General features: G+C 41.4%; 1 protein-coding gene across 1 annotated transcript in view; it reads right to left on the bottom strand.

The window, feature by feature from the left end:
* The window catches only part of ENTREP1 (endosomal transmembrane epsin interactor 1), a 71158-nt gene that overhangs the window by 44348 nt on the left and 5515 nt on the right, over nucleotides 1–21295 (bottom strand). The window contains exon 2 of the mRNA XM_068974731.1: nucleotides 14023–14079. Coding sequence (XP_068830832.1) covers nucleotides 14023–14079 — 57 coding nt within the window. The remainder of the gene's footprint in view (nucleotides 1–14022; nucleotides 14080–21295) is intronic.

The following is a 21295-nucleotide window of genomic DNA, read 5'->3' as shown; positions in this document are numbered from 1 at the left end:
AAGCAACAAGAATCAGATTTATATCAGTGACAATAGTCATCAAGCAATGCCTTTAAATTTTGGAAGGAAAATCATTTGAACCCAAAATTCTACATGCAGCCAAACCATCATTCAAATGGGAGGGCAAAACAAAGATACATCAGGCATTCAAACTCTTAGAGAGCTCCTTTCTCTCACATTCTTCATGAAAATTTTGGTGCCTCAGTCGGTAAAGAACCTGCCTGCAGTGCAGGAGACCTGGGTTCGATCCCTGGTTCAGGAAGATCCCCTGGAGAAGGGCATAGCAACACACTCCAGTATTCTTTCCTGGAGAATCCCCATGGACAGAGGGGCCTGGCAGGCTACAGTCTTGGGGTCACAAAGAGTCAGTCATGAATGAGTGACTAAGCACAACACAGCACATTTTCTGGCAAAATGAAAAAGGAATTCAAGAAAAAAGAATGTGTGAGGCATGAGATCTAAGAAACAATGTCTCTAATCCAATGATATAAAGAAAATATTTAGATGACATTTGTATAGGATACCTAGAAAACAATTAAATCCAAACTAGAATAGGAAGTCAATAGTCTTAAGAATGTCCAAAGGGGGAAATAAAACAACTAGCAGAAAGAGAATGATTAAGAAGCTAGATGAATAAAACTGAATTTAGAGTCAACAGATTTTCAATAAAGTTCCAAGATAATTCAATGAGGAAAGAACAGGCTCTTTAACAAGTGATGCTGGAACAATTGGATACCCACCTGCAAAAAAATGAACTTGGACTACTGATATAGGATATGCAAAAGTTAATTCAAAACAGATTATGGACCTAATCATAAGCTAAAACAATATAACTCCCAGAAGAAAATATAGAAATAAATCTTCATGACCATGGGCTAGACCAGGCGTCTTATTAATAGATATGACAGTATAGCAACAAAAGAACTTCATCAAAATCAAAAACTTTTGTGCTTTAAAGGATGCCATCAAAAAAGCCAAAAGACAATTCACAGAATGAGAGAAAATATTTGCACGTCGAATATCTGATAAGGGACTTGCAAAGGGAAACTGGATTATTCTCTTAGTTGTGATGATGTTATTATGATGAGGTCTAGTGAGCCAAAGACATGCAAATGGCCAATAAACACGTGAAAATGTTCAACATCAAGTCAAAACCACAATGAAGTACCACTTAACACCCGTAAAGATGGCCATAATAAACAAGACAGACAGTAATAAGTGTTGACAAAGATGTAGCCAAATTGAGACCTGCATGCACTGCTGATGGAAATATAAAATAAAAGTCATTTCAGAAAACCGGTCTTCAAAATGTTAAATGTATACCATATGCCTCAGCAATTCCACCTCAAGGTTTATAGCCAAGAGAAATGAAAACATGCCCACAAATAAACTTGAACACTATTGTTCACAGCGGCATTATTCATAGTAGACAGAAAGTGGAAATGTCTATCAACTGATGAATAGATAAATTAACTGTGGTATATCCATTAATGGAATATCATTCAACAATAGAAAGGGGGGAAAGTACTGATGCATACTATAACATGATGACCCTTAAAAATATTGTGCTTAAAAATGTGCTAAGTTAAAGAAACCAGTTACAAAGGATCACATATTAGATTCTATTTGAAATACCAAAAATAGGCAATTTTATAGAGACAGATAGTGGTTGCCTAGGGCTGGGAATATTGAGGGGAAATGAGGAGTGACCCCTAATGGGTACATGGTTCCTTTTGGGGGTGATCTGAAAATGTTCTACAATTGATGGTGGTGGTGGTTGTATATATCTGTGAACATGCTAACGACCATTGCACTGTAGAGTTTAAATGGGTAAATGTTATAATGTGTCAATTATATCTCCACAAGGTGTTTAAAAATATAAGAGGACTTCCTTGGTGGCTCAGGGGTAAAGAACCCACCTGCTCATGCAGGAGACATGGGTTTAACCCTTGGTCCAGGAGGACTGCACATGCCTTCAGCGGCTAAACCCATGTGCCACAACCATTGAGCCTGTGCTCTAGAGCCTGGGAGCCGCAGCTACGGAAGCCTGCAAGCCCTACAGCCTGGTAGTCCACAACAAGAGAAGCCGCCACAGTGAGAAGCCCCTGCTCTCTGCAAGTAGAGAGTAGCCCCTGCTCTCTGCAACTGCAGAAAAGCCTGCGCAGCAATGAAGCCCCAGCACAGCCAAAAACAAATAAATAAACAACAAATTTAAAAAAATACAAGAAGCAGCTAGATGATCTCTGAGATTAGGTAACTTTTCCTTTTTTCGTCAACAAGAAAAAAGAAAAAAATCACTTAAAAACTCTAGTAAAAACGTAAATCTACATATCAGAGTCACAGTCCAAAACTGAAGCAAACTAAAATATGACATGATACCAAGCAAACAATAGAGAAAATAAAAGAGAATAACAGATGTGACTTGGCAGCTCGAAACTGCTCTTAAACACAGTTTAAAATCCTTTAAACACAGGATTAAATTTCCTTCTCTCTAGATCCCATCATTTCTTCCCGGTGCTACAGAAAGTAATACAGCTGATCCCTTGAACAAGCAGGACTCATGGGCATCAACAGAAAACCACTTTGTTTTTTTCCCTAATGTTGGTCGCTCTCACTTTGTAGAGCTAGTTCTTCCTGACTGCTTAGATGAAATTTGAGGCTGGGCACATGATTCTTGTGGACAATATCAGTGACAAAAAGTCCTCCTCCAGGCACTTCGAGTCACAAAAAGTCCCATTTTGGTAATTAAAATATCCAGACCTGTGTCCCAGTAAAAACCTGAAACCACATTTAAGTTTCAGTTTCTTTCCATCTCATCTTCTTGTAGGGAGCAAACAAGCCTGCAGTGGGAACGGCAGTGGAAAGAGACAATCTTTTCGATACCCCTGCTTTTTGTGTCCACTTCTCCTGAAGCCTGCCAGCTACAGCTCTGCCACCCTGGAGAGGAGGGAGCCAGAGCAGGCCAGGCCGAGCGGGTACACAGGTGAGGGGAAAGGAGAGTTCCAATGACTGTTCACAACTGGCCTTGGCAGGTACTTAGAGAGACTGCTGAATGGGGCTTCCACTGGCTCCTCTGAGATACCCACTTTTGAACCTGCAGTTAGTTCTCTTAACATAGGCATCCTGCAGTGCAGGCCCAGCCTCACTCTGCTGTGGTTTGCTCACTCCTCTAAGGGGCTCTCTGCGGCAGGATATAAGCTCACCCCAGGCCTACTCTCTCTTACAGGGCCCTAACCCCCTGGTCAGTTGGAAGTATGCATCGTGGGTTTGGTCTGTGAAAGTACAGTTATTTCCCAACTGCAGTCTTTAACTCTCAGCCTCAAGGCACTCCAGCCCGCCCTTCAAATTCAACCACTGTGAGACACATCTCACGCTCTCCACTGCTTACCGTTAAGCACCTCTCCCCTCCCCACATAGAGGTGGAACTCAATGCCAGAGCGATTCAATAACTTTCTCCAAACATTGGTCTCTTTAACCCCTAATCTTTCTACAGTCTGGGGGATGGAGATCAGCTAAGGACTGCAAAACTGGTTTTCACCCAGAAACTTTGCAAGTCCCCTGTTGACATCGGTTGTATTTTGGCCTCAAGTGAATCTGGAAAGCAAGAATCTAATCATAACATCCTATTTCAACCATATTCATATAACGAAAATATTATAAATGCTATTATCGGTTTTCACTCTTTTAGAAACCATTTACAGACAAAGTTTGAATGGTATAATTTAGTTCTAAGAGCAAATGTTAATGCTAACTCACTGCCTATATAAAGGAAATGAATGGTGTTATTATCAAAAGGAGGCAGAAGGGGGAAGAAGCAGAGCTAACTGCTAATTTCTTCATCTTATAAAAGAGAGAATCAGGACTTCTCTGGCGGTTCAGTGGTTAAGAATCTGCCTTCCAATGCAGGAGATGTGGGTTCAGCCCCTGGTCAGGGAACTCAGACCCCACATGCCGCGTGGCAACTTGGTCTATGAGAGTACCATTATTTCCCAACTGCAACAAGTACAAATAATTGTACTTTTCACAGATCAAGCCCAAGAAGCATACTTCCACAGAGCCCATGTGCCTAGAGCCCATGCTCCCCAACGAGATAAGGTCCCGCACGCTGCGCCTGGAGAAAGCCCAAGAGTGGCAACAAAGACCTACACAGCCAAGAAAAAGAGAGAGAATCAAAAGATACCACTCAAAGTTGATGAAGTAAGAAACAGAACTTTATGATATTATTTAAAATAATAAAGCCATCAATAGGAGAAATGAACATAATTTCAAAAACAGAAGAGGAAGATAGGCAGGAGAGAATAAGCGTCATCATGACTCACTTTTAGTGAGACGTAGACAACCTCCAGGCACAGTACAACCAGAGAGAAAATAAAATGGTCAGTTTGGGGGAATGTAGTCACGTTTGGTGGAGAAGGCAATGGCACCCCACTCCTGTACTCTTGCCTGGAAAATTCCATGGACGGAGGAGCCTGGTAGGCTGCAGTCCATGGGGTCGCTAGGAGTCGGACACGACTGAGCGACTTCACTTTCACTTTTCACTTTCATGCATTGGAGAATGAAATGGCAACCCGCTCCAGCGTTCTTGCCTGGAGAATCCCAGGAACAGGGGAGCCTGGTGGGCTGCCGTCTCTGGGGTCGCACAGAGTAGGACACGACTGAAACGACTTAGCAGCAGCAGCAGCAGCAGCAGTCACGTTTGGGTGCTGACTGCATTCACACACATGCACAGAAATCCCATCACTTTAAATAAGAGTAAGAAAGCTAATGAGCTCCTCTTTTTTTTTTAAGGTTTATTTTCCCTTAAAAGGCACTTAGCAAATTATAAAAGTCATAATGTCACAGTGGTATGCTTGAAATATACATATAGCATCTGTGTGTGTATATATGTTACATATATACATATGTTTGGTACATACACATATACTGTGTTATGCATATATATCACATATAAATATATTTTATAGATATAGACATAAAAGAAATAGAGAATAGTCTCAGAGAGGTGATTTGTTTATTATGCCCTCAATTATACATCTAACTGGGCTTCCCTGGTGGCTCAGAGGTTAAAGCGTCTGCCTGCAATATGGGAGACCCGGGTTCGATCCCTGGGTTGGGAAGATCCCCTGGAGAAGGAAATGGTAACCCACTCCAGTATTCTTGCCTGGAGAATCCCATGGAGAGAGGAGCCCAGTAGGCTACAGTCCACAGGGTCACAAAGAGTCGGACACGACTTCACTTTCACTTTCACTTTCATACATTTAATTATGGGGCCCCTATCAGATCCAGGTCTGACTCAAATCTACCCTCTTTCCCCTTAACCAACATGCACCAATACCTGCTAATACACAATGTCCATTTATAAATTCTTCTCTGTTCGTTAAAGAGCTCTACAAGGCAATCTTTGGTATCCTTATTGAGACCCAATTCCACACGATTCTAGCCCTGTTCCCTATTTCTCTTATGTCTATATCTATAAAAACTATCAAGTAGTTCACAGAATCCACAGGGACAGGCTCAGAAACCCAGGAAGGAGCCAAGTGAACCTGGGTGCTGGGACCTCTACCAAGGTCATGCCACAGGAAAGCCAGGGCCCTGGCTGCCAGCCTTGGACGCCAGTGGCCTCTTCTGCCTGATGAAATCTAAGCTGCACTGGCTATTCTGCATCAGCAGCTCCAGCTTCCAAGTCCTGGGCAGAGGCTTCAGTGGAGAGAGGTCACGGGCTCCCACCCAGGCTGCCAGCATACAGGAGGGCAGGCATCTGGCCTCAGAGGCTTCCGGCTGGGGGAAGGGTCCTGTCTCTCATCAAGACACACAAGGGCAGATAAACCAACCCTCAAAATAGAGTTTAAATATGCAGATACCAGCAGCCAGAACCCAAACAAAATAGGGAAGCTAAAACATCCTCCACTTTATCCACATGTCCTCTGCAGATGTAAAGTGGAAAATCAGTCTCCCTCCTGCCCATCCACTGCACTCAATGGATGTGCCTACTCTCAACAGTTCCTTACACATCTTTTCAGGAACTTTTCATGTAATTGCAAACACACATATGATTTCCCAGATGTTTTGAAAAATCACAAGTGGTACCATATACACTATTCCATTATTGCATATACTATTTACATTATACCATGACTTTTCATGTAACATCTATTTTAAGATGCTCCATGATTCAAAGTGGTTTCCTCCCTTGCCCAAGAGAGTCACATTTCACATAGCTGTCTGAGAATCATATTCAGAAATTGATGACTATGGTCTGTCGGGTCCAGGAAGCCTGGATGCAGAATAGTCAGAAGGCCCCTCAACAACTCAGACACATACTTCAGGTGTCTGAAATACACTTGGAAACACTTCAGCACAGACAGGGTAATACCATGTACATACTGACTGGTCGAGCTACACCCTCAGGATGACTAAGAATTCATATTCCAGGATACTCAGCTGGCACATATAAAAAAAGCCACACTCCAGAAGCTGCTGCTTTTATCTTTACATCCCAACAGTATCCAAGCAGCTTTGCTAAATGAGCAGTGACAATGGAAATGAGTTATCCAACTGATGAAATTCTTGGCTTGCTTAATAAGTGTAAAGAATGTTAAAAATGAGTTCCCATGAAATTTATGGTAAGAATCAAAACCAATATCCCTTTCAGTCCTTGTGTTAATTAATTCTGGGACTGGCCATGCTCTTCTGACCCTATAGTAAGCAATACTGCGAACAAAAACAGTAACTTAGCTACTTGCTCTAAGAAATACTTGTTCCTCAAAGGTAAGATTGTGAGCCAACTAAAACAGTTATCAAAACTAACAGCTTACTCATCAAATCTTCCTTCCAGGCCCTCTCCTTCATCAGCCCAGCAATCCAAAGTCACTATCTCATAGGTTTTGCTCAAATACAATCAATTCCCTATCTTATGAGACTCACCTTAAAATCACCCAGCCAGGATCCTAAAACCCTATAAAATCCTCTCTTAGACTCAATCTTTCTGAGAACTACTGGTAAGGTGTTCTCCCTTACTTCAGCAGGTCCAATAAACTTAGCTTTGCTTGATCAACAGGATTTCAGGGAATAAACCGTGATATTCAACAAGTCGTTTAGTCACTAACTCGTGACCAACTCTAGCGACCATGTAGATTGTAGCCCACCAGGTCCCTCTGCCCATGGAATATTCCAGGCAAGAATACTGGAGTGGTTTGCCATTTCCTTCCCCAGGGGATCTTCCTTACCCAGGGATCGAACTCATGTCTCCTGCATTGCAGGCAACTTCTTTACTACTGAGCCACCTGGGAATCCCACTAGAGACAAAGGGATACAACAAATATTACAGGTAAAAAAATTCGTTCACGCTGTTCTGTAAGCTCGATAAAAATTGCAGTTTATCCTTTAAGCTTGTAGAACAGAATGCATGAACTTTTTTTTTGGGGGGGGGGGCGGGCAGGGGTCTGTTGGCTATTAATTGCTTGTATAGCAAAATTTGGTCTGAGGGCAGGGGTTCATTTTCACTGTAACAATCAACTTGGCAGGAAGGTTAATTCAAAGCCTTCCCAGCTACCTGTTGCTACCAAACTAAACCTGCTAATAATGAGAGCATGACCAAATGGCTTAGGTCATTTTGTAAAGCAAAGCCTTGATTCTTCCCAGAAAGGAGTTCCACAATTTTTTCTCATTTCTGATTTCCTCCTGGGAGAGATGATCAGAGCAGAAAAATAACGGCTCTATTGCCAATAGATAAGCCCAAACCCAGTCTAGGTAACTTCATGATACCTAAATGCATATTTTGTTGCACAGATTACTTAACGACACACTAAACTGAGAGATCAGATCTCGGAGACTGATTTTCTCAGTGAATGATGAAAAACAATGCACAATGTGCTTGCCTCCCCTTACATTTTGTAGTCTCCTGTCCATTCATGTCTTTTGTTCCTCACTGAGATCCTGAGGGATGGTTGATCTCCCACTGTACAGATGAGGAAACTGAGCGGATAAATTCCTTATCCGCTCACTGACTGAAAGTGACAAGACTAAGTCCCAAAACTTGACCTTCTGTCACCTTCTGTCTGATATTTTTGAGTCAAGGGCAAAATTCCTTAAGCTTTTGCCACTTGGGAACGTGAAAAAAAAGTAGACAGTCAGCACCAAGGAAATAACTTATTTAAATTATGCTACACATACACAGCACTGTTGGCCACAGAGAAATATCTACTAATTTGCCAATGAAGGAGGTGACATACTAGCACTGTGAAACAAGCAATGGACTAGGAATCAAAGCTCCTTGGTTCTTTCTAATAATAGTTCATCTGTTTGGGAAGTGGACAAGCCAGTTAACTCTTGAGCCACTGGTTCATTATCTACAAAACAAGTAAAACACCTGCCATAGAAATCATGCAAGAATGGTAAATGAAAGAACCTGGTAAACTGTTATGCATTATATGCATGCAAGAGAGTAGCATAATAATTCTAAAGAGTGAGAAAAGCCCTCCATATTTATGCCTTGAAACACCAAGTGTGGTGACCTCCCCGGCGGTCTAGTGGTTAAGAACGCATGTTCCAATGCAGGGGACATCAGTTTGATACCTTGTTGGAGAACTAAGATCCCACATGCCCTGGAGCAACTAAGCCTGCTCAGCAACGAGAGAAGCCCAGGCACCACAACTATAGAAGAGCCCATACGCCGCGGCAAAGATCCAACACAGCCAAAAATAAAATACCAAGTGCGAAACAAGCATAATATTTCAGGTTATACGCAGGAGTTTACAATAACCTGGTGCAAATAAACGTTTAAAGTTAAAACACCATCCAGGTAACTAAAGAGGATTTGGGACACCTATAATATGAGAGCCAGAAGGACTCTTAAAAAGAGAGTGTTCTGAGTTCTCATTTTATAGAAGGGGAAATCAAGAGATTTCCCCAAGACCATCCAATAATTAGTGGTAACATGTCAGCATTAAAATGCAGGTTTCTTGAACTTTCAAACCAGGGAGTTCATTCCAAATTATTAACAACCGTGAAATGTACTTGAAAGAACCAAACTGCACAAGCCAGAGCTTCAGAGTTCCTTTTATAAATGTACAGACTCCTAAACTGTGCCGAGGTATTCTGCCCTCCTCCTGTTCTTTATATCATCAGGAATGAAAGGACCACTACCTATCCTGCACCATAACCCACCTATATGTATATTTCTGACAATCTAGTGATGCCAATTTGTCAATCTCTTTTGATGAAAGGGTCTGGATGTTCCATTACTCTTCCTGTGAGGCACAATAAGATGGAAAGAAACTGGATCCCCAAACAGTTTCATGGAGAAGGACCATCTTACCAGCCTAGCCTACTGGGACCCTTAGCTGAGGGGGAATAAAATCTCTGTATACGTTATGCATGCCACTTTTTGAGGCTCTTTGGGGAATGAGGTTTTACCCTAAATACTATAATCTTGAAGTTAGAAGCGAAACTGATGGATCGTTTTCTAAAAAGAGCCAATTCACTTACTTCTCCTATTTTTAGTCTAGAGTTCAAATCAACAGGACCCACAGTTGAGAATAAACCACATACATAACCCCAGAACATCACTAGGAAAGAATCTTCTTCATTCTTGGTGCTAGAGAATAAAGCTGTTTTTGATAGTCATTGAAGGTCATATTCATCCCCTCTGTTCCAAACTGACAAGAAAAATAAAAATAACTATAGCTCAAATTAGCACTTCATAAGCAACCAAAACTGTAGGCAGCATGCCTGACCAGGCTTTCACAGTGGCGACTCTTACCAAGTATACCACCAAAGAAAAACACCAGTCACTGAGGTTGCTGCCCCAGAGTGAGACCCTCGCACTCCCTCAAACAGAAACCAATGAGTCTTAATCTTTGAGTTTCAGGAGGAAGCTGCCAAGAAAAAAAGAAAAACAAACTAGCTGACCTCTAGTAGAACTTCAGCCTCACTATATGTTCACTGTAATGCATCAGCACGTTACAACATAACCACCAGCACCATGATACTTGATGCCCATGCCAACTGGGAAAGCCCATGCGAGGACTGAAAAGGAGAGCTGCATTAGTTCCGGGTCCCCTGGAACCTGTTACCCCACTCTTAGATAACACATGGGTATTCTTTCCACTCTTTCCAATTCCTTCCCTTTTACCTCAACTCTCCAATATATTTGGTGTCTCTCACCCACACTGGGTTGACAAGTTGATTTGTGAACTAGGTTCCTTCTTCTCTATCCTCTGTCCATCAATTAAAGCTTGTACTATTCCAGTCTTAGCATGGTTTCATTACTGGCTGTGCAAATCCAATAAGAAAATGACTTCCCTGCCTGAGACAGGGGCTCTCTACCTGGGATATCAGGTCCAGTCAACTCATTCTGCAACTATCTTACCAAAACAAGTCCATTTTCCAACTGAGGTGCCTAGATAAGACAGGCTTTGAGATCATTCCCAGCACTGAATCTATGATTTCTAAACAAATCTACAATATTTTATTAGAATGAAAAAATGAATGATAACTAGAAAAAAAAATAAGACCATCTTTTAAAAATGTTTGATCTTGACAGAAACTATACAAGTATTTTTGATAGAACACCCCCAACATACACACACAAGTGCACGCACATGCCCATACCTCCAGTCCTAATTCCACTCATAGCCAGAACAGATACAAACATTCACAAAGTACCTCCCAACACTGTATTTTGTTCTGGCATCTGAGTATTTTATCAATAAAAGGAAGAGGACTCAGTGAATGGAAGTTTCCAACTCTGAGTTTCCATGAAAACTAGAGTTTGAAGGAACTAGGTCAAACCAACCCTTCTTTGTTCAAACCAGTATAATCCTGATGTAATCACTGAAACACACACACAAAGGAGCGCAAATGCAAACAGCTCTCAAAAGGAAGAGCTCAAGTGTTCTAGACCAGTGTGCCCCCAGCAGCCCAAAACTGAGAGCAGCTTGCCACTGGAAAGCCCCCTCCCAAACTCTGCTGCCAGAATACTCCCTAACCCCCTGAAGTCAGAAGTGGGTAAACACAAAGTTCAGAGAACAAAAACAAGTGAAAAACATTTAAGACAAAAAGAGAAACTTTGAGAACCAACCCAGAACCTAAACAGCTTATTGGTTGCCAGAGTAACCCCACTGTTCAAAAATAAGTAAGTCTTGAGCCCACTGGTCCTGGGGAGAGACCCCTGTCCTCACAGAACTCACTGACCATCTACTGGGGGTCACAGGAGAGGTTCACCCAAGAAAGCACTCAGGCTGCTTTCAGAGGTTGGGACCAGGTAAGGGGCATGGAGGAGGGGCCACTCAATCAGGGTGGTTCAGGAAGGTATCTCTCTCAAAATGACTGCTGAGCTGAGACCCAGAAGAGGAGGTAGCTAAGCAAACAGTTCGGGGCAGATGGTCCTAGTCTCTGAGGACAGCCTGGCTGTGCCAGGGTCAGAAGGCACCCCTGTAGGTAGAGTGTGGGATATGCAGGTGGGTAGGGTTGTAACTCGGACCAGCTCAGCCGGGGTCTGTGATGAAAACACATGGGCACTTCCGGTTTCTCTAATGAACATAGCCTCCCACTCAAATCATCCAACCGCAGATTCCCTAAACTCACAAAGGGTGATGCTTGTGCGGTAAAAAAAAAAAAAAAAGTATCCACTGAGGGTGGGGGTGGCATGGTGTCACTAGAGTATCCTCTCTGTTCAGAAAAGAAAACTGGACACTGGAAAGTCAAGTGGCTTGCACAGGGTGTCACAACTCTTCCACAGAAGAGCTAGGACTCAAACTAGGAGTGTCTGACTGGCCCATCAGCTTTTTTCATTTTGCTTTTTAGCATAACAAAATCATTTGGCACAGGTTATAATGATATACAATTGAGATTCACACAGACTGTTTTTTTCCTTTATTATACTGACTAAGGCTCAATGGGCTTCCCTCGTGACTCAGACGGTAAAGAATATGCCTGCAATGAAGGAGACCAAGGTTTGATTTCTGCACTGGGAAGATCCCCTGGAGAAGGGAATGGCAACCAACTCCAGTATTCTTGCCTGAAGAATTCCATGGACAGAGGAGCCTGGTGGGCCTCGCAAAGAGTTAGACATAACTGATTAACACATACATAAGGCTCAAATGAACTATTGATACACTCAGAAAGTTTTCCTTTGCACAATTCCTGTCAGTTAACTTATCTTCTTTATAAACTGATGTTAATTAACATTTCAAAATAATCACTAAATGTCCTTCTAAATGTATATTCTTAACAGTCAAAACACAGAAGCTCAAATGTCCAACAGACTCAACAACCGAAGGTAATACAGAAATATGACAAAAAGCTACTTAGCAATTCTAAGTGATAGGCATATGAAATCCTTGCTCAGGAAAACACAATAGCTACTGATATGAACTTAATTTAATATTAAACAGAAAAAGCAGGCACAACATGATATGCACAAACTGGTTACAACTTTGTGACAAAGTTCATATACTTATCAACAAAGATGAGAAATATATTTTTATTGGGGTTATTTTCAGTTAAAATTGCTTGAGCTCACAGAATAAATTCACAAGGCATCTTTCCACAAGAAAACAGTTTTAAGAAAGAAATGTTTTAAAAGGTGGACTTTCTTAATATCTGTCTAGAACAAGCAGTCACTCTATTCACCATTTGAAATTTTAAAAGTACAAATAGCATTAGATTAGATAGTTTTCTGGTTTTAATTTATTTAAATACCTGAGGGTCACTGAGCATTTCAATAATGACCTAATGGAAAAGGACAGTGCAAAGATGACGCATATAGTGAAATACTAGCATAAACACTGAACACCATCAAACATTTTTCTGCAGAGACTGTAACCTAGAGAGTTGTTGCAAAACAAACCCCAGGCACACATAGCACATGCTGCAAGATTCATCCAAAGCCTCCTTTTCTCCTATCCTCCTGTCTAATATGTTAAAATACTGCATCAGTAATTTGTTCCTTCTGGAAATATCAGCAAAGAGATGTGACATGTTATAAAATGTTGCCTGCATTGTCTTCTGGGTCTGAAAACTCTCCAGGTTAGTTTTTCAAGACCATCAACACAGTACCATTATTCTTATTGTATTTTAAAATGTGCTTCTCCTCCTTGTATGTAAGAATTTAACTAGTTTGTATTTGTTACCCATCACCTTGCAAACAGTAGTCTGAAGGACAGTCTGGCTGTATTAAGTATATTTACAGAATGAGTTTAGAAAATCATTTAACCCTATTTTGAAATGGATGGGAGAAAAATAAGAAGAGATGCTATACAGAAAAAATAATTTTTAATTATACTTCATATCAAATTCCTACATCCTCTACCTCATCCTTGTACGTTAGCCTCTCTGCACATTTGTCTATTTTTTATAACATTTACTGATCAAAAGGACACAGCAAATAAAAACAAAGGATGAACTGTACACTTTAAAATGGTTCATTTTATACTATGTGAGTTTTACCTCAATACCTTATAAGAGGGCAAAGTCTACTGCCATGAAAATATATGTGATAAAATATAATAGATGTGATAAAGAGAGAATAAAGGGGATCTAAGCAAGGAATTTCTGAGATTATCCAACCAAAACATTATAACAGTAAAAAATAATGTATTCATGATTGAAGCTGAGATTTCCTTTAAAAGAATGAGAAAGAAAAAGAATGTGGAGAACCTCCTCAAGACTGGCTAAGAGCTGAAAATTGTTGAAGTTGAATGACCGGTACAGGGAGTCCATTATATCATTCCCTCCACTTCAGTGTATGTTCAAAATGTTCAGAGTAAGCCATTTAGTTTTGCTTTACTTTGTGTTTGCTATATCTTTACAATAGAGCTAATCCTGGAACTTGAAACACACAAAATTATAGCAAAATTATCATCTCACTTTACTGTTATGAGAACATCTGGATAATAGTGTCCATTATTAACTTACTTTTTTAAGGAACAAGAAAGCTTTAGCATTTCAACAATTTGTCTCTATAGACTTCATAAACAGCACATTTTACAAAGGGTAAAAATTTATAAGATCAGTACGTACCAGGAGTATCATAGGTCGCTTCCATGTTGTTAATCCTATGATTCCAGAGAGTATCACCTACAAGGATAAACAGTATCAGAAATCTAGACAAGTTCCAATCACTAATCTCCGATCTCTAAAGTATATATTTTTAAAAATACATGAAATTTCAAAGGCTTCTACCTCAAACATTTAATATTCCTATTGATTACATGGGACCTGGTAGACCATCTTGGACTATCTTTCATGTCCATGGTCCTAAAATGTTTTCACTGACTGTATGTTTTTTCTTAAGGTCAGTTAAGAACACACAAACAGAAAGTAGCCTACCTTCTAATAAATGAAGGAATCAGTATTTCCCATCCAGGCTTCTGGCCCCCGGCAGCACCTAATCTGTAGCCAAAGTCAGCCTCATAAGAAGAACATCTGGGGCTTCCCTGGTGGCTCAAGGGTAAAGAATCTGCCCGTCAGTGCGGGGACAGGGGTTCAATTCCTGGTCTGGGAAGATCCCGCATGCCATGGAAAACCAAGCCCATGCACCGCAACTACCGAGCCTGTGCTCTAGAGCCAGTGAGCCGCAACTGCTGAAGCCCGCTCACCTGGAACCCACGCTCCATAACAAAAGCCGCTACAATGAGAAGCCTGCGTGCCTCAACCAGAGAACAGGCCCTGTTCACCACAACTAGAGAAAGTCCAAGTGCAGCAACAAGACCCAGCACAGCCATAAGTAAAAAAATAAAAGTCGTTTTTGTTTAAAAAAGAAGAACAGGAATGCCTGGCCACAACCCTCCCTTCAGTAGGTGGGTACCCATCCTACATGCGTGCGTGCTAAGTCACTTCAGTTGTTTCTGACTCTTTGCAACCGTAGGGACCGCAGCCCTCCCGGCTCCTCTGTTCATGGGATTCTCCAGGCAAGAATACTGGAGCAGGTTGCCATTTCCTTCTCCAAGGATCTTCCCAACTCAGGGATAGAACCCACGTCTCTTAAGTCTCCTGCGTTGGCAGATGGGCTCTTTACCACAAGTGCCACCTGGGAAGCCCCATCCTTCAGGGGGCAAGTCAGTTCCTCAAAATGGTAAACAAGGCCTTTCAGGATCTTCCCCTGCCTACTTCTCAAGCCTGGTTTCCACAAATCCCTGGTCCACCCACCACATACCCTCCTCCCAGGCATACTTGTCTTTCCTCAGACTGGCCAGGCTCTAGACATTCTAGGACTTCGTGCTTCTCTTTGCCACTGAAATCTCTCAACTCCCCTCCACTCTCCTGCCTGAGAACTCCTATGCATTTTGCAAGGCCCCAACTCACAGTCACCTTCTCTGTTAAGCCTTATTAATCTCAACACCCCACCCTCCTAGAAGCCCTCTACACATAATTTTTCTCCCCCCAAAATATCGTATCATTTTTGTCTTGCCCACTAACTGTGAACTCCTGTCCAGTCTCTCTGAATCCCCAGCTCCTAGCACAGCGCTTGTCACATGATTGGCAATTTGAAAATGTTCTTGAACACTTATTCCACAAAGGGGGAGGGAATACAGTAAGAAATATCTCATGTTGCAGAATGATATGTCAGTAAACAACCTAAACATCCTCAGTAAAGAAGAACCAGCTTTTTGCCAAACGTAACGTGGAAGCCACCATCAGCCCTCTGAATAACACAGTTCATAAGCAGGTCAGAAAGGATGAGCAAAGTAATTATTCAGCCCAGGGACATTCTGATGCCATCAGAACACATTTATCTTTGTGTATGCAGTAAAGTGAATCTCCTGAAGGCAGTTATGAGGATTTTTTTTCAAATTCACTTTTTACCCAAATCACTCAAATGTACTATTTCACAAGAACTTCTTATTTAACTCTAAGGATTACAGTGCTACTTGAAATCCGAAGCTCATAGGCCTGCTTGCAATACTCTCAATTCTCCATTTATTGACTGAGGGCAATCATTTCACAACAAACCAGCAGAGGACAAGTCTACCCACTTATATCGAGGATGAGAAATACATATGGGCAGACAGGGGACCACTTCTTTGTATATATCTATGTTTAAACATACTATTACAGCCTGTTTTGTGCACTATATACTTTCATCATCTTAAATTCAATAGGATATTTCCTTCCTTTAAATGATTTCTTCTAGGAAACATACTTGGTGGGGCCCATCTAGACCAGGGGTCCCCAACCCCTGGGTGAGTACTGGTCTGTGGCCTGTTAGGACCCGGGACACACAGCAGGAGGTAAGTGGCGGACCAGTGAATGAAGCTTCATCTGTAGTTACAGCCACTCCCCACTGCTTGCATTACCGCCAGAGCTCTGCCTCCTGTTAGATCAGGAGTGGCATAATAAACGTTAAGAGGATCAGTCATTCTGAAATCATCCCCTCCCCATCCATGGGAAAAACTATATTCCACAAAACCAGTTCCTGGTGCCCAAACTGTTGGGGACTGCTGGTCTAGAGGGCCTGGGCTGCTTCTACTTACAACCTGGAACTTGAAATCCATGCGGCCTTGCGGTTCAGGTTCCTTACATGGATTTTAAGTATACACACACACGCAGAGGGGTGTGATTCTTACCAAAAAAATCATCAAAGACACTCCTCTTCCTCTTCTTTTTATCTCTCAACAAATACTTCATTGGAAATCACTTCATGCTTACCAGACTAGCTCTCATTCATTTCTATTTAATGGCTACATAATATTCCTTTATATAGCTAGCACCTAATATATTCAATCATCTGCATATTCATGGGTATTCACTCTTTTTTCAATTTATTACCCTCACTAACAATGTTGCAATAAACATCATGGACATATATCTTTACAAACAAGTGCTTTTCATTTCTGGTTGACTAAAGTCCCAGGAGTAGTATTGCTAAAGTTTTAAGGAGCATATGTGTATAAATAAATACATGAATAAATAAAATATTTTGATAGATCGTGACAGATACAATTTCAAATGAAGGGTCTCTGGGACAAAAGAACTAAGCTTTCTTTCTTTTTTCCTTTTAGGGAGAACTTGGCATATATAAGCAAACTAAATTTAAAACATAATTGTTAAAAAAGTACAATATGTATTTGACAAATAAGAAATATCAATAATCTCAAAATATATATGACAAAGAAATGTTTAAGACCTCAGTAGGAAGAAATAAAACCTTACTGAACAATATTAAATAAAGATCCAATAAATCAAGGCCTATATCACATTCATGAGTTGGAGGACAAAATACTTAGATATCATTTCCATTTGAATTGTTCTGCAGACTTAGCACACATCCACTTTAAATTTCAGGAGGATTTTTGCAAACAACATTTTTTATGGATGCTTCAAGAAACTATATTCCAGTCATGGGTGGGGAGTTGTTCAGTCCTGAACCCTGCAACAAAGTCTCACACCAGCTTCTACTCAGTTTATCCCTTTTTTTAAGCTTAAGTAAGCCGTACCTAACACACTAGAGGAACTCTGTGACTGATGAGATGGAGAAGGGGAAGCAGATGAAGTAGGACTGCATAGGTAGAAACCCTGGAATACTGAACAAAAGTGTCGTAGCTGGGGATGAATCCTTTAAGAGTTCAAGCCTTAAGAAATGGAGGGTCACATTTTGGGGAAAGGTGTGGAATTCATGACTGGGGAGAGGGGATGGGGACGCGAAAAGGAAGATGCGGTGTATTCAATGCCTCCACTCTCCTCAGGGGCAGCAGCAGCTGGGCCTGCATCCCAAGGGACTCAAGAAGGGCCCTAACACGGGCCCTTTTCATTACACCATAATGCTATTATTTGTTCAATTGTGTTTTACACTCACTTGCAATCTCATGAGGACTTGGATCTCTGAATATTCACTCAAGTATCACTAAAGGCTCCTAGGGGCACTCAGTTAGTTATGGCAGGAGTCAATGAGTGGATAAAGAATAAATGAATGAATGAAGATCAAAAACAGGAGATCAACTTGCTCAAAGATGACTGTGTAAGCCTAAACACACTTTCACTCCTGTGCTTCTTAAAAGAGCACAGCAACAGTAAAAAGCAACTCCATTAGCACTCTTTCTGCCCAGTGCAAGCTACATGCTCTGAATAAATAGGTAAGAACCTATTTTCTAATATGAAATTATCTCTATATTATTATAATGAGATTTATTACACTTTTGGTTTCACTCACTTGAAACCCATTCCTTGTAGCTTATAGGGAAAAGCAGAGGCCTTTCTTTATTTCTAATATTGCAAAGAAGGATATTGAGATACTCCAGGCAAGAATCACTGTTACCCACCATATATTGTGAATGTGCCTGAACTTTTCAGCTTAAAAATCAAATCATTAAAGTCAAAAGCATATATTAATAATTCTACTACCCTATTCTTCTGTGTTAATCCATTAACACATGGGTACTCAGTCACTTCAGTCATGTCTTTACAACCCCACGGACTGTAGCTCACCAGGCTCTTCTGTCCATGGAATTACCTGGCAAGAGTACTGGAGTGGGTTGCGATTTCCTACTCCAGGAATCCAATAACATGCTGTAGTGCAAAAATGTTCTGAATTCTGAATTATTCATCAAAGTTGCTGTATTAAATAGAGTTAAAAAGAGTCACGTTATAGACATCCCATACTTACCTTGTAAAAAAACACACAATATTCACACCTCTTAATAACCTATCTTGCCCGATAGCTTTTACATTGGGAATTTTTTTTAATGTATGTGTGCATGTATCATTCTTTATCTGCCCAGGGCAACTCAGTAAAAGATCTGACAAAGTGGACAACTGGGTATTTCTTGTGTATGCTTGTTGGTTACCACAATATCCCACAGAACAAAACACAAAAACTAGTCTGTTCACCTTACCTTAAATATTATCCTTATGTTTTAAAAAACACTGACAGAAGTTCTAGTATGTACCAGGCCTGGTGCTAGTGCTCAGCAACAAAGCATTTTCCTAAGTGTTCTCTAATTATACTTTAACAAAATCAACTCTGAGGCAAGAATCATCTCACTCATTTTTATAGGCAAGTAACTGAGGCTGAGAGGCTGAACATTTGTTCAAGAACTTATGACGCTGCTGTTGTGTAAAATAAAGGACCAAAGAAAATGAAATTTATCTCAAATGTTATACTTTAAAAAACGGCTGCAAAAAAAAAAAAACAGCTGCAATATTAAAGTAGTACTTGATGACTGTGATAGAAAAAATGTATTTACTATTGTTTGACTGGTAGAGATTTTAGAATATTTGTGTTAGTTTCCCCTTTGAACCATTCATTTTTTACATTTTGTCACTGTAAAACTTTTTAAAGATTAACCTTAAGGTTCACCAATGTCTGTGTCTTTATAAGGAACTGGAATTTTGACAAAGAATCACAGAATCAAGGGAGGGGTGACCATGAGTTCAGGTCAGTGACTTCAACACAGAGACATGAATGATGATAAATGGCATTAGGGTCCCCAGAGAAGAACAAAAAATAGTAACTAATTCTCTACCACTTGCCTGAAATATCTCCCAAGGATCATACATGGCATTAGGGTCAGGAATTTTGGGTTTTGAGGGAGACAGAAAACAATGCAATTCTCTCTATGCTTTCATTAACCTGAAAGTGTGGTAGGCTGGTCTCTGTAATCCCAGTGGGATCTAAGTAACATTAACTAACTATGCCTCCAAACCGGGAGCCAGGACAGCAAGGACTGAACATGGACATTTAAATCCTCCCTGTGCCACCCACCTGGGTTAAACTTCAGCATGTTTTTAACGTGTCTAATCTCTTAGCTTCATGAAGTTCGGGAATAATAAGAGTCATTAGTCAAGGACACCAGCAAGGAAACCAATGATCATAGAGTGCCCCAAAACAATAAGCACATTAAAAACACTCTCTTCAAGTTGCTGAAAGTTAAGAATGTAAAGTATGGGAAAAAGTCTTTATCAGTTCAGTTCAGTTCAGTCGCTCAGTCGTGTCTGGCTCTTTGCGACCCCATGATTCGCAGCACGCCAGGCCTCCCTGTCCATCACCAACTCGTGGAGTTCACTCAGACTCACGTCCATCGAGTCAGTGATGCCATCCAGCCATCTCATCCTCTGTCGTCCCCTTCTCCTGCCCCCAATCCCTCCCAGCATCAGTCTTTTCCAATGAGTCAACTCTTCGCATGAGGTGGCCAAAGTATTGGAGTTTCAGCTTTAGCATCATTCCTTCCAAAGAAATCCCAGGGCTGATCTCCTTCAGAATGGACTGGTTGGATGTCCTCGCTGTCCAGGGAACTCTCAAGAGTCTTCTCCAACACCACAGTTCAAAAGCATCAATTCTTTGGTGCTCAGCTTTCTTCACAGTCCAACTCTCACATCCATACATGACCACAGGAAAAACCATAGCCTTGACTAGACAGACCTTTGTTGGCAAAGTAACATCTCTGCTTTTCAATATGCTATCTAGGTTGGTCATAACTTTTCTTCCAAGAAGTAAGCGTTTTTTAATTTCATGGCTGCAGTCACCATCTGCAGTGATTTTGGAGCCCAAAAAAATAAAGTCTGACACTGTTTCCACTGTTTCCCCATCTATTTCCCATGAAGTGATAGGACTGGATGCCATGATCTCCGTTTTCTGAATGCTGAGCTTTAAGCCAACTTTTTCACTCTCCTCTTTCACTTTCATCAAGAGGCTTTTTAGTTCCTCTTCACTTTCTGCCATAAGGGTGGTGTCATCTGCATATCTGAGGTTATTGACATTTCTTCTGGCAATCTTGATTCCAGCTTGTCACAGCTGATCACAGCTGACTGCTACAGCACAGGAGCAGCCGAGAGGAGCTACCCCGCGTGGGTCCGAGGTCAGGGGCGGCGGCTGGGAGGAGCTATCCCCTGCCCGAGGCCAGGGGCAGCAGCCGGGAGGAGCAACCCCACATCCAAGGAGCAGTGGCTGCGCGGGGCATAGGAGGGCCTAAAGGAGTTATTCCATGTTCAAGGTTAGGAGGGGCGGCTGTGAGGAGATATCCCTCCTCCAAGGTAAGGAGCAGCGGCTGCGCTTTGCTGGAACAGCCGTGAAAAGATACCCCATGTCCAGGGTAAGAGAAACTCAAGTAAGAGGGTAGGTGTTGCAAGAGGGCATCAGAGGGGAGACACGCTGAAACCATAACCACAGAAAACTAGTCAATCTAATCACACTAGGACCACAGCCTGTCTAACTCAATGAAACTAAGCCATGCCCTGTGGGGCCACCCAAGATGGGCGGGTCATGGTGGAGAGGTCTGACAGAATGTGGTCCACTGGAGAAGGGAATGGCAAACCACTTCAGTATTCTTGCCTTGAGAACCCCATGAATAATAGGAAA

This window comes from Capricornis sumatraensis, chromosome 6 (genome assembly GCF_032405125.1).
Source record: "Capricornis sumatraensis isolate serow.1 chromosome 6, serow.2, whole genome shotgun sequence".
Classification (NCBI taxonomy): domain Eukaryota; kingdom Metazoa; phylum Chordata; class Mammalia; order Artiodactyla; family Bovidae; genus Capricornis; species Capricornis sumatraensis.
Note: the sequence above shows the minus strand (reverse complement) of the source record. Positions and strands in the feature narration are given on the sequence as shown.